Source organism: Mobula birostris, chromosome 20 (assembly GCF_030028105.1).
Source record: "Mobula birostris isolate sMobBir1 chromosome 20, sMobBir1.hap1, whole genome shotgun sequence".
NCBI classification, from domain to species: Eukaryota; Metazoa; Chordata; class Chondrichthyes; order Myliobatiformes; family Myliobatidae; genus Mobula; species Mobula birostris.
In genome coordinates this window covers 7,769,376-7,782,791 of record NC_092389.1, presented here as the reverse complement: position 1 = coordinate 7,782,791, position 13,416 = coordinate 7,769,376, and the positions used below count along the sequence as shown (strand labels likewise).

Sequence of the window (13,416 nt, the reverse complement as noted above, 5' to 3'; positions counted from 1 at the left end):
GCCTAGTGCTGCACCTGTGCTGATGGAGATTGTGGAGGAGATGTTGTTGCCAATTCAAACTGACTGGGGTCTGCAAGTGAGGAAATCGTGGATCCAATTGTACAATGAGGTATTGAGACCAAGGTCTTGGAGGTTAGTGATTAGTTTTGAGGGGTTCAAGGTACATTTACTATCAAAGTATGTGTGCAGTATACAACTCTGAGATTTGTCTTCTCCAGACAGTCACAAAACAAAGAACCATGGAAGCAGTTCAAAAGAAAAACATCAACCCCCCCCAATGCACAAACAAAAACGAATTGCGCAAATGGCAACAAAAACATCAACTCCCCCGCACAAAAAACAAATTGCGCAAACAGCAACAAGAAAATCAATCCCCTCCATGCGCAAAAAAAACAAATCATGCAAGCTGCAACAAGAAAGAACAGGTGGAAAGACTGAATATAAAAACATAAAACTAGAGGCCAATTGAACTACAATCCAATCCATAAACTGCAGGCACAGAACTTCGATACCATCCTCTGAAAGCACTGAAGGAAAGGGAGGCCATTTGAACGCAGTGGCCTTATCTCGGGAGCAGCGAGAGACTGGCACATGGACACCTTCCTCTGGCAGCAGCGAGTGAGAGGCTGTTAGAGAGCACTGAACGCTCACTTGCCTCTACTCTGATCAGTGAGAAATGGAGCCGATCATGGGCTCGCTCCCCGCTCCCTATCTCTGAGCTTCTTGTCCTTGAGGCCGCTCGCCTCCTGGAATCTACTCAGAGGCAGCAAAGCGCTAGACCGCTCAATCAGCCAAACAAACGCCTTCAAACTGTAGATCACAGGTTCCAACAATACCAGGGATGTTTTAAAATAAAAAGACCTGCAAGAAGTGAAAGAAACAGTTTGGGCTATCTGGAAAATGTTGCCCAAGGTAGCGTTGTTTGTTGGTGCCATCTTATAGTATTGAAGATCCCTAGTGTTTTACTCTCCAACTGTTTATTTTTATTTGCTTCTTGAGCAATCCTATCCTGTTTCCCGGTGACTTGTGCCATCTTCAACTGTTTAATGAATCATTTGTGGAACACGATGTCCCTGGAAATGCCAGCATTTTTTTTTTTTTTTTTTTTTTTTTTTTGCTCTTCCCTAATTAAGATGGTGGTGGGCACCATTTTGAGTGGTATAGCCCATGTGAAGGTGCATCTAACCTTGTATGTAGAAAGTTTAGAATTTTGACCTAGTGCTGAAGAAGGAATGGCAAAATTGTTCCACTTCAGGGTGGTGTGAGCTTTGGACAAGATGATAGCCCATTGCACTTGCCACTTGGTTCAGCTAGTGAGTGAACAGAGACTTGGGGAGAATGAAACCTGTTGTCTTCTGCAAGACATCCTGTTGGTACTCTTCACAGCAATGGTGGAGGAAGTAGATGACTAGGGTAATATTTGAACTGACTGAAGAAATCTAACTTTACTCTAGTTCTGGGCTGCAAGTGTTAATGACTCTACCCTCATCTGGAGTGTAGAGGATTCCATGATTTTGATTTGAGCCCTGTTGAAGTGTCAGATAAAGATCCTCAGATTCCAACCTGCTCTAACAATCGTGTTTTGTGGCTGGTTCAGTTGGGGTAAAGTTGAGCACCAAAAATAAGCACAAACGATAAAATGGAATCTGTTCTAAAGGTTATTGAACTGGGTTGAAAAGAGAATTCAATACATTTTTGTTCTGCATTTGCACCCAATGATAATAAATGCCTCTAATCTCTGACTACACATGATTAGTTTGGATTTTGATTATCCAAAATGTGATTGGTTTCAGAATGTGAACGGAGTGGAACTGGGCGTATTGTAGGGGGAATGGATGCCATCATTGATGAATGGCCCTGGCAAGTCAGCCTCCAGTACAAGAACCATCACCTGTGTGGTGGCAGCATTATAACCTCCTGGTGGGTGATAACAGCTGCACACTGTTTCCCAGAGTAAGTACATGCGTGATCCTGTTCTTCCTTGCAGCTAATTATTTCTGCACTGTTCCACTAATTGTTCTATATGCAAAGCACATTCGTACTTTCTGTGCAAGTACAATATTGATTAGGGAGTACATGTCTAAGCATGGATAGATGGAGGCATCTGAGGCAATTGCCTTCATTGGCTGGGACGTCTATGTAAGAGCTAGGGCAGTTATAGCACAGCCATATAGAACTTTGGTAAAGCCCAAGTACTGTGCAGTCCTGGCCAACACCATAGGAAAGATACGATCGCATTGGAGAAGTTTCACAGGAAATTCACCAGGATGCCCATCTAAGCTGGTCACATTGTCTGCATTTGGCCCATGTGCCACTAAACCTTTCCTATCCTTTTTACCTTCCAAAGTCTTTTAAATGCTGTTATCGTATGTGCTCCAAGCACTTGCTCTGACAGCTCATTCCATGTCCTCACCAGCCTCTGCATAACAGGCTCTGCCTGCCAGGTCGCTTTAAATGTCAACTTTCTCACTTTGAACTAATGCCTTAAATCAAGATTTTGTTTCATACGCTGGGAAAACCATAACCCTAATACATTCACCCTGTCTATGCATTCATGATTTTGTACAGGTCTATGGGGTCACCCTTTATTCTCTGACACTTCTGTGAATGGAGTCCAACCTCTCTCTGAAGCTCGGGCCCTCGTGTCCTAGCAAAATTCTTGTAAATATTTGTACTTTTTTTTTTAGCTTAATTACATTATTCCTGTGATAGAGTAACCAGGATTGTGCACAACACTCTATATGGTTCTTATCGGTGTTTTGTACAACTGCAACATAGTGGTTTAAAAAAAAAACATTGTCTATCTGGGATGTCACTTTCAGGGAGATGTGTACTTGTACTCCAAGGTCCCTCTGGTCAGTGTTTAGAACAAAGTCCTACCCTGTTTGATTTCCCAAAGTGCAACACCTTACACTTGTCTAAATTGAACAGCATTTGCCAATCCTCAGCCCACTTACCTAGCTGGTGAAGATCCTCCTGACTTTTTAATAACCTTTGCTGTCCATGATGCTGCTTATTTTAATGTCATCTGCAAACTTGTTAACCGTGCCTTGTACAGTCTTGTCTAAATTAATAACCATAGATCCAGCAATGATCCCTGAGGCAAACTACTAGTCGCAGGCCTCTAACCTGAAACACAACCTTCCACCGTCACACTCTGCTTCCTACCATCAAGCCAAATTTGTATCCATTAAGTTAGCTCTCACTGGATCCCATGTGATCTTGCCTTCCAAACTAACCTTCCAGCATTTAACCTTGTCAAGTCTTTGCTCAAGTCCATGTAAGCAACATCATCCGCCCTGTCCTCAGCAGTCCTCTTATTACCTCTTCCAAAAAAAATGCAAGTAGATTTCAGTCAGTCTCTCATGCATTATGTTTGTGTCTTATTATTGTGATATGTACCAAGATGCATTGAAAAGTTCGTCTTGCATACTGTTCATGCAGATCAAATCATTACACAGTGCATTGAGCTTGAATAAGGTCAACAATAACAATGCAGAATAAAGTGTAAAACCTGCTGAAAAAGTGCAGTGCAGGTAAATGATAAAGTGCAAAATCATAGCGAGGTAGATTGTGAGGCCAAGAGTATCTTTCAACAAGAGGTCTGTTCAAGAGTCTAACAATGGCATAGATGCTGTCCATGAGACTGGTGGTATGTGCTTTCAGGCTTTTGTATTTTTTTGCCCGATAGAAGAGGGGAGGAAAGGGAATATGTGGGGTAGATGGGGTCTTTGATTATGCAGGCTACTTTGAGGTAACAATAAGTATACAGTCCATAAAGAGGCTGGTTCATGCGCTGAGCTGCGACCCCACACTCTACAGCTTGCAGTCACGTGCAGAGCAGTTGCTGTACCAATATCCCTACTGATAATCTTTAATCATATGTTGGCAGATTTGTGCTTCAGAATCCCCTTCAGTAACTTGCAAACAATTGATGTCCAGCTCAGTGGCCTGTGGCCTTGCCTAGTCTTTGCTGCCTTTAAATATAGTACACATTAAGCACCTCCAGTCTTTCAGAGTTTCACCTATGGCTAAAAGTGACACAAGTATCTTTGCTAGGACCTTTTGTTTTTTCCTTGGCTTCCCACAAGGTCTGAGAGTATACTTGGTCAGGCCCTGAGAATTTTTTCACTTGCTTCAGGACTGCCAATACTTCCTCTAGTAATTTGTATCTTGTCTAAGATACCACAACTTGTTTGCCTCAATTCCTTAGCTTCTATGATCTCCTCCACAGTAGAACCTGATGAGAAATGTTAAAAAATCTCACCCATCTCCTATGGCTCAACATGTTGATCCTTAAGGGGATCGATTCTTTCCATGTTCACCCTGCTTGGATTATCCTTAACCTTACCTGCCAGATCCTCTTTTTGCCCTCTTTCAGCCCTCAAGTTTTCCTTCGAATTTTCATCAAGGGATTTGCTTAATCTCAACTGCTTAAACTGATTTTTCTGACCTTGGCTTCAATATCTCTCATTAACCAATTGATCTTTCATTCCCTGACTTGCTCTTGACCCAACAAGAATGCGTTGTCCCTGCACTCGTGTTTAAAAGCCTTCCACTTTCTAAACATCCTTTTACCTACAAACGTTCTCAGCCAGTCAACCTGAGTTCTTGCCAAATGTCTCCAAAATTGATTCTTCCTTAATTTAAGACCTTGTAGAGCAGTCCTATCTTTCTCCATAACTATTTTAGAACAAATAGAATTGTAGTTACTGGTCACAAAGTTCACCCCCACTAACACATAATTTGCCTTGTCCTGTTCCTTGAGAGGTCTAGTGTAGGACCCTCTATTTTGATTAAGGAAGCTTTATTGGACATTTTTTTAAAACGTATTCCACCCTGTGCAAGCATTTTACACTATGGGTGACCCAGTCAATGCTTGAGATTAAAGATTCAAGATTAGTTTTATTTGTTACATACACATTTAAAGATAGTGAAATGTCATTTGCATCAATGACCAATGCAGTCTGCAGATGTGCTGAAGGCAGCCAGCAAGTATTGTCATACTTTTGACACCAACATGGCCTGTGCCCATGACTGACTAACCCTAACCATACATCTTTGGAATGTGGAAGGAAGCAATCCACATGCTCATGTGGAGAATGTGCAGACTCCTTGGGGGCAGTGGTAGGAACTGAATCCCGATATTCTAATTGCTGGCACTGCAAGGCTGTTGCCCTATCATGCCACCTCTATCTGCCCTGAGCAGAAGTGTTTTATTAAAGGCCATAGATTCAAGATGAGGGATGGGAGATTTGGAAAGCATTGGATGAAGAATTTTCATCCAGAGGCTGGTTCTGGAGAACAGGGTAAGTATTTACATGAACACATGAAGTGTGGCATTGAAGGACATGTGGCTGCAAGTGCTAGGAAAGGGCTTGGTATAGAAAAGGGGTTCGCTGCCATTTTATGCCATGGGCTCCTTGTACACGGGGTCCAAGGAGTACACAGACCCCAGGTTGAGAAGCCTTGGTATAGAGTTACTTAATGGTTGTCAAATGCCTGTTTGTGCTGTTTGACTTTATGCAAGCATTGTCTGAATTACCCAATCAAACACTTCCCTGAACAGCATCCCATCCATATTAAAGCTTATCCTACATTGTCCTATTCACCATTGTTTGGATATACAATAAATCCCTCAATTTGCCAAGGTGCTAGTGTCAAAAAGTTCTGATTTTTTGGAAATCATTTGTTGATGGACTTTTTGTTCCAGGGAATATCAGCAGATTGCAAACTGGAAGGTGTTTGCTGGAAGTGAGCACCTTCACTCTGGAGGGAGCACATTTTCTGTCAAGAATATCATCACGCATGGGAGCTATAACCGGCTGACCAGTGATTATGACATTGCCCTGGTAAAATTGAGGTCTCCCTTGCCTTACACAGGTAAGGTATGCTTTAATTTAACAAAGGACAATATTGACTAATGTACTATGTTTATTCTTTAGCCAGCCAGTGTTATTTCTCTTTTGGGGAACTTTTTCCATTTAAACTATTTTCAATACAAATTTTCAGTGTCTGTCCTGCAGCTGATAGTTGGTCAATTTGACATCAGTTTCTGGTTGTAATTATCATATACATTGTGGGGGTAGGGGGTCCCAATTCTTAGCTAAACAGTATGGCAGTCCAAATCTTTTATTTCTCCGAGCAAGTGGAATTCGGTGGGAGGAAAGGAATTGTTGGTGTTTCAGGTTGAAACTCTGCATCAGGACTTGGGAATTTTTATTATTCCAGCCAGTCCATGCATCTGTGATTTCAGAGTTTAATCTGCACTCAATGAGCAGCTATGTGGTGACACACGTACTCCGCCTTGCACCCAGTCCAGTTACACCCACGGCTGAGGGTTGTTCCCAGACTAAGAGCAGCCACGTCTATTTACAGGGGCTTAACCACAAGGGATTTTGCAGATGCTGGAAATCTTAAACAACGTGCACAAAATGCTGAAGGAGCTCAGTAGGTCAGGCAGCATCTCTGGAGGGAATAAACAACTGTTACATTTGTAGGGCTACTGTCCCTCAAACTAATGGAGGGTACAACGGATGAAGTCAGGAACCTAAAGGGTTAATACCACCTATTTATCCCAAGAAATATAACATTCAGAACATTCTGTCATTATGTATGAAAGAGAAGTTGAGTGAAGAAGTTTTATTCTACTTTCCCTAAAAGTTAAATATTTGCAAACTGGCCACGTGGATATTTTTGATTATTAAATAGTACCAGTTTCCTATTGACTGAATGAGATGAAATTCCCTAGGCTTCACTGTCATTTATCTTGGTGTGACGCACAATTCCTTTATGTATAAATTATTTTGATTTCTTCCTCCAGATAACATCCGTCCAGTTTGTTTACCCAACTCTAACATCCCAGCGCAGAAGAACATGGCATGGGTTACCGGCTGGGGCTACAGGAAAGAATTTGGTAATTGTAATTTGGTCACTGTTGGCTATGAGATGGGGGTGAAAGTACCTTAAATTTGTTATCTGCATAGTTACAATATTAACATCACCCATCCGTCCCACTTCTGTACAGCTAAGTTGTGCCAACTTTGCTTTGCATCTCTTCAAACACAGCTGACTAAGGAGCTGTCTGTTTTCTACCCCATGCCTATATTTCCCTGGTCAGTATTTAACCATGAGGTACAATGTTGCAGCTGCCTTAACTCCAGCCTCTTGGGTTTGATCCTGGCCTCTAGTGTTGTCTGTGTGGGCTTTGCATCTTCTCCATAAGACCATAAAACATAGTTAGGCCATTCAGCCCATCGAGTCTGCTCTGCCATTCTATCATGGCTGATTTTATTTTCGCTCACAACCCATTCTTCTGCCTTCCTCCCCATAACCTTTGATGCCCTGAATAATCAAGAAACTATCAACCTCCGCTTTAAATGTACCCAATGACTTGGCCTCCACAGTTAGCTGTGGCAATGAATTCCACAGATTCACCACCTGGCCAAAGAAATCCCTCCTCATCTCTGTTTTAAAGGTACGTATTCTGAGGCTGTGCCCACTGGTCCTAGACTCTACCACTGCCCACTTGACTTTGGCCTTTCCACCTGTAGGTTTCAATGAGATCCCCCTCATTCTTCTAAACTCCAGCGAGTACAGGTCCAGAGCCATGAAATGCTCCTCGTATTAACCCTTTCATTCCCGGAATCATTCTCATAATCCCTCTCCCCACCGGGGACCTTCTCCAATTCCAGCATGTTCATTCTTGGATATGGGGCTGAAAGCCATACTGGCTGACAGATTAATTGGCCATTGTAAATTGTCCTGATTGTAGGTGGCAAGTGAAGTTAATGGCTATATGAAGAATACATGGCGAAGTAAGTGGGGGGGGGGAGAACATTGGATTTGCTCTGAAGCTAGCATTGATATGATGGACTGAATAGCCTATATTGTTGTGGAATATTTAAAATCCTCCAGTAATTTCTAACAAGTTCTAGATTTTGTGGTTTCATTTAAAACTTAATGGCGAATTGGATAATGAAAAAAGAGATGCTCTATTGCTAGCTTGCTTTTGTGGATTCTGTTATTCCAAGTTGTGTGACTGCGCAGTAACTGAAATGCTGCGTGCAAGTCATGGTCTTCTGCTGCTGTAGCCCATCGACTTCAAGGTTCAATGTGTTGTGCATTCAGGGATACTCTTCTGCAGTTTTCAGTGTGTGTATAAAAGTAATAGTAATAAATTACTTTTAGTCTCTTCGTGAGCTGAAGGCAGCACTTACTAAACACTGAAAAAGCAATTGTATCTGGGCAGAGCGCAAGAGCGAATTCACTCCTCGTGTAACAGGTCAGGGCCAAATCAGACCAAGTAACTTGTAGGAAAGGAAGCTTTTATTTACACTCAGTAGCCATATTCTTCATATGACCAAAGAGTCCAAGACTAGAGGACACAGCCTCTGAACAGAGGGGCGTCCTTTAGAATAGAGATGAGGAGGAATTTCTTTAGACAGAGGGGTGAATCTTTGGAATTCCTTGCCACAGGCAGCTGTGGAGGCCAAGTCGCTGGGTATACTTAAGGCAAAGGTTGATAGAGTCTTGATTAGTCAGGGCATGAAGGGATATCGGGGGAAGGCAGGAGATTAGGGCTGGGAAGAAAATGGATCAGTCATGATAAAATGGTGGAGCAGATATGATGGGCCAAATGGCCTAATTCTGCTCCTATAACCTTGTGTCTTTACTAGGTACCCCTGTATACCTGTTCATTAATGCAAACATCTAATCAGCCAATCATGTGGCAGCAACTCATGCATTAAAGCATGCAGATGTGTGCGTGAAGTTCAGTTGTTTAGACCTCACATCCGAATGGGGAAGAAATGTAATCTAAGTGACTTTGACTGTGGAATCGTGGTTGGTGCCATACGGGGTGGTTTGAGTATCTCAAGCTGTGGATCTCTTGGGATTTTCACACACAAATCTCTAGAGTTTACAGAGAATGGTGCAAGAAACAGAAAAAAAAAACATCTAGTGAGCGGCAGCTCTGTGGGCGAAAGCACCCTATTCCTGAGAGAGGTCAGAGGAGAATGACTAAAGTGATTCAGGCTGACAGGAAGGCCTGGTAACTCAGCCACGTGTTACAACAGTGGTGTGCAGAAGAGCATCTCTGAATGCACAACACATCGAATCTTGAAGTGAATGGGCTACAGCAGCAGCAGGCCACACCCGGTTCCACTCCCGTAACTAATAAGGAGGCCATTTAGTGTATTTGGAGCCTTTATGGCATTTTAAATAGCTTGAGGTAATTTTTAATTGTAGCTAATGTTAGAATGTGTAGGCAACTTGTGCTGGAATTCCTTCTTTAAGATGGTAAGCCAATGTATTTGGCAGAATCAATAAAGAATATTGTGATTGAGGTCCAGATGATCTACTTTGGTTGTGTTGGGCTAGGGCCAAGGAAAAGCATCTTTCGTGTGTGTTCATGTTCAAAAGAAAGGAAGCTTACAGCTCAGTGTGACGCTGGCTGAGATTTTGAATTGAACGCAAAAGGTGAGATCTCCTGTTCTGATTATGTATTTTGTTTGTATACAAAGGTGAAGTGTCTCCTATTCTGCAGAAGGCCAACATAACGATAATTAACCGAGATATTTGTAATCAGAGGCAATATTATGCTGGGAGGATCACAACACGCATGCTGTGCGCTGGCTACCTTACTGGCAAAGTGGATGCATGTCAGGTATGTGCAAGATGCAAGCTGAAATGTGAATGTGTTGCTTGGGATTTTTGACAGCTGCAGAATCTCCTGTGTTTATGGGGTACTAATACTTGATTTTCTTCTGCAGTTCTGAGTTCCAAAGACTCAGGTACACTGTATAATTAGCAAGCTGGTGTCTTTTGGTCAGAGGCTGATAGATGCTTACAAAGCAAAGGGTAAAAAGGTTACCACAGTAGATTAAAATGCAGAGTATACTCTGCATGCACAGTGGGTTGAAGGAAAGACCCTGGGCATGGCTAAAGACTAATTTCCTCCTCGCTACATTATGCTGGTGATGCAATATTAAAAATGATCTTGGACTGAGGTCATCAATGGTGTCAACTTGGCCAATTGAATTTGAGGATTACTGGATAGCCAGTGCCTTTTTCCCAAGGCAGCAATGTGATGTATAAGGAGAATGTCAGAGGTATATTTCTTACAGTAAGTGTATGGAATGCACTCGTATAGGACAATTTATATATTTTAAAAAAACAATTAACTTGCTGGTAAGTCCTTGGACTGTGGGTTAAAACTGGAACACTGGGGGAAAACCCACACATTCCACGGGGAGGGTGTACAGGGACTCCTCAGAGGATGGGGAATTGGGCTCTGAACTCCACCTTGAACTGTAAAAGGATCACGCTAACCACTGCACTTCTGGGGCGCCAAAAACGGGAAGTTGTGTAGGAGGAAATAGGTTAAAAGGTCAGCACATTGTGAGCCAAAAGGCCCATTGGGTCTCGGTCTGAAACATCGACTGTTCATTCATTTCCATAGATGCTGCCAGACCTGCTGAGTTCCTCCAGCATTTTGTTGCTTTGGATTTCCAGCAGCTGCAGTCTCTTGTTTGTGAAAGTCTTGCATTTGTTTGTCTTGGAGCAGAGCTAGTTTCTCGTGCTTATGATTTGTTGTGCTGTACTGCTTCTGATGTTTCAACCGCTAATTTAACTTTGAGCATAATTGGCCTGGAGCTTGTATTTAAGAGTGGGAGAAGAGGATGTTGGCGAGTTAGAAGTGGCTTGGAACAGCTGGGTCAGGGTGAGAAGGCTATGAGAATTTAGGACAGCTGTGATGTTACTGGTATGAGATTTGCAGGTAGGTGAAGTCAAGACAACAACATAAGCAAAGCCCTCCCCACCATTGAGCACATCTTCAAGGTGCACTGCCACAAGAAAGCAGCATCCATCAAGGACCCCCACCATCCAGGCCACGCTCTCTTCTCACTGCTACCATTGGGCAAGAAGTACAGAAGCCTTGGGTCCCACATTAGAAGTTTAGTAACAGTTGTTGCCCTACAACCATCAGATTCCTGAACCAGCATGGATAACTTCACTTCTCTCAACGCTGAACTGACTCCACAACCTATAGATTCACTCAAGGATTCAACAACTCAGTATTTTACATTCATCATTTGTACAATTTGTCGTTTGCAGATTGATTGTCAGTCTTTGTTTATAGATTTTCATAAATGCTATTTTCTCCTAAATACCTACAAGAAAATGAATCTCAAGGTTGTATATGATGATGTAATACATACTTGTTCATAAATTTTCTTTGGACATTGAATTTAACTGACTGGGATATCCTCAAGTGTTTGAATGGCCTTCTGTTCCAAGGCCCTTGCTATTGTATATTGTGCCAGCACCATGTATTGACTGAGTCAGTTAACCCAGTGAATCTGCTGTCCGTTCTCTCTCCAGGGTGACAGTGGGGGGCCGCTAGTTTATCAATATAAGCATTGGCAGCTGGTTGGTATCGTGAGCTGGGGCACAGGATGTGCCCGCATTGGTCGGCCTGGAGTTTATACCAATGTAACTGTACTGCTCAACTGGGTCTACAATGTCATGAATGTAAGTATGAATGGGGGTGGAGGGGGTTGTGGGGAGTGCAACATTTCTCCCTCTCCTGTCTATACACAGGTACACCGTGGATCATCTTTCTATTCCTTCATCCAGCCACCCCTCTTCACAGCATCCTGTCCCTTTCTCTCATCTTCCTTTTGTCCTGTCATCTTTCCTCCAACTACTTTTTTTTTTGGCCCAAATTTCTCTACTTCCTCCTTCCTGACTCCCCTGGTAGACCATGACACACAGGAGCAGAATTAGGCCATTGGGGCCCATTGTGTCTACTCTGCAATTCAATCATGGCTGTTTTAATTCCCCTCTGAACCCTATTCTCCTGTTCCCCATAACTTTTGGCACCCTTAATTACCTAGCCGCCCTTGCTTTAAATATACCCAATGACTTGGTTTCCACAGTGAGTTCCGCAAATTTGTTCCCCACTTTTTTGAATTTTAAACCCATCCTCCCCACTCACCCCCCCCCCCATAAAAGGGTGATGTATGAGTGGGCTTAAAAGATGAGAGCTTTTTATACTTGATGTGCATGTGGTCTTGTTCTGCCACCTGGTGGCTAGGATCAAAAATGGAAAAGCAAATTCATGAAATTGGCTCAAGTTGAATTTGTCATTAGATGAAAAAAAGGCAAACTGATTCTGCAATAATAAAGAAAAATGGTCGTGGTATTATGCCTCCTGTTCAATAATCTTTGATCTATAAGTCTTGGAAGTTGTGCTGTTTGAGCAATTCATTGTGGAAACTGGGCACCTGTGACTGCTGATCAACTATACTTTATTGTCGCCAAGCAATTGATACTAGAACGTACAATCATCACAGCGATATTTGATTCTCCGCTTCCCACTCCCTTGATTACAAATCGATAGTAAATATTAAAAATTTTAATTATAAATCATAAATAGAAAATAGAAAAATGGGAAGTAAGGTAGTTCAAAAAACAAACCGAGAGGCAGGTCCGGATATTTGGAGGGTACAGCCCGGATCCGGGTCAGGATCTGTTCAGCAGTCTTATCACAGTTGGAAAGAAGCTGTTCCCAAATCTTGTACCCAATAGTTCTTGAAACTTTTTCCAAAAGGCCAAATGGCTGCTTTCGTAGAACTGAGATAGCCATGTATCTTCCATCTCCTCTTGCAGCACATTCCAGACCCCTACCACTAATGCCTTGCAAATCTCCTTAAACCTTTGCCCCCTCACCCTAAATCTCCTCCCTTTAGTGTTTGACATTTCTGCTTTGGGAGAAAGGCTCCTCCTTAGCCTATCTATGCATCTATTTTATGTACTTTCCTATTGCTGCCTGTGATGATATAGCATCTCCCAGGGTGAGATCTGACAGGCAGCAATCTTTCTAAGATGCAGGAGATTCTGCAGATGCTGGAAATCCAGAGTAACAAGCACACACAATGCTGAGGAACTCAGGCAGCATCTATGAAAATGAATAAACAGTCAACATTTTGGGCCGAGACCCAGGAGCCCTGATGAAGGGTCCTAAAAACCTTTGTTCCTAAAAACATCTGCTCCAGTTCCCTCCATGGCTTTCTCCCCCATTCTCAGCTGTTGCTGAAATCTCATAAACCTATGGTCTCGACTGCACCTCTTCCTAGAGATGCTGCCTGGCCTGCTGCGTTCACCAGCAACTTTCATGTGTGTTGCTTGAATTTCCAGCATCTGCAGAATTCCTCATGTTAGCCTATGGTCTCCTTGGTTCTGCATCAATGATTATTGCTTTATTGAAACAGAGATCCTAATCCTGTGCTTGTCTTTGTGTTCCCTTAACACCTGCCTTACTTTTTTTTCTAGCTCAATGACAAATTTAACTTTTTGGTAATTCTTGGGATGCTTTCCTGCTAAATGTGCGACATGATGCTAATTGTTTTA

At 42.6% G+C, this 13,416-nt stretch overlaps 1 protein-coding gene across 4 annotated transcripts in view; it reads left to right on the top strand.

Annotated features, from left to right (window-relative positions):
• Nucleotides 1-13,416, top strand: part of LOC140212759 (transmembrane protease serine 4-like) — a 52,523-nt gene that overhangs the window by 34,310 nt on the left and 4,797 nt on the right. For all 4 annotated transcript variants that reach the window (XM_072283941.1, XM_072283938.1, XM_072283940.1 and 1 more), the window contains 5 exons: nt 1,794-1,953; nt 5,714-5,883; nt 6,824-6,916; nt 9,525-9,667; nt 11,386-11,535. In XM_072283941.1, the coding sequence (XP_072140042.1) occupies nt 1,794-1,953; nt 5,714-5,883; nt 6,824-6,916; nt 9,525-9,667; nt 11,386-11,535 (716 nt within the window). The remainder of the gene's footprint in view (nt 1-1,793; nt 1,954-5,713; nt 5,884-6,823; nt 6,917-9,524; nt 9,668-11,385; nt 11,536-13,416) is intronic.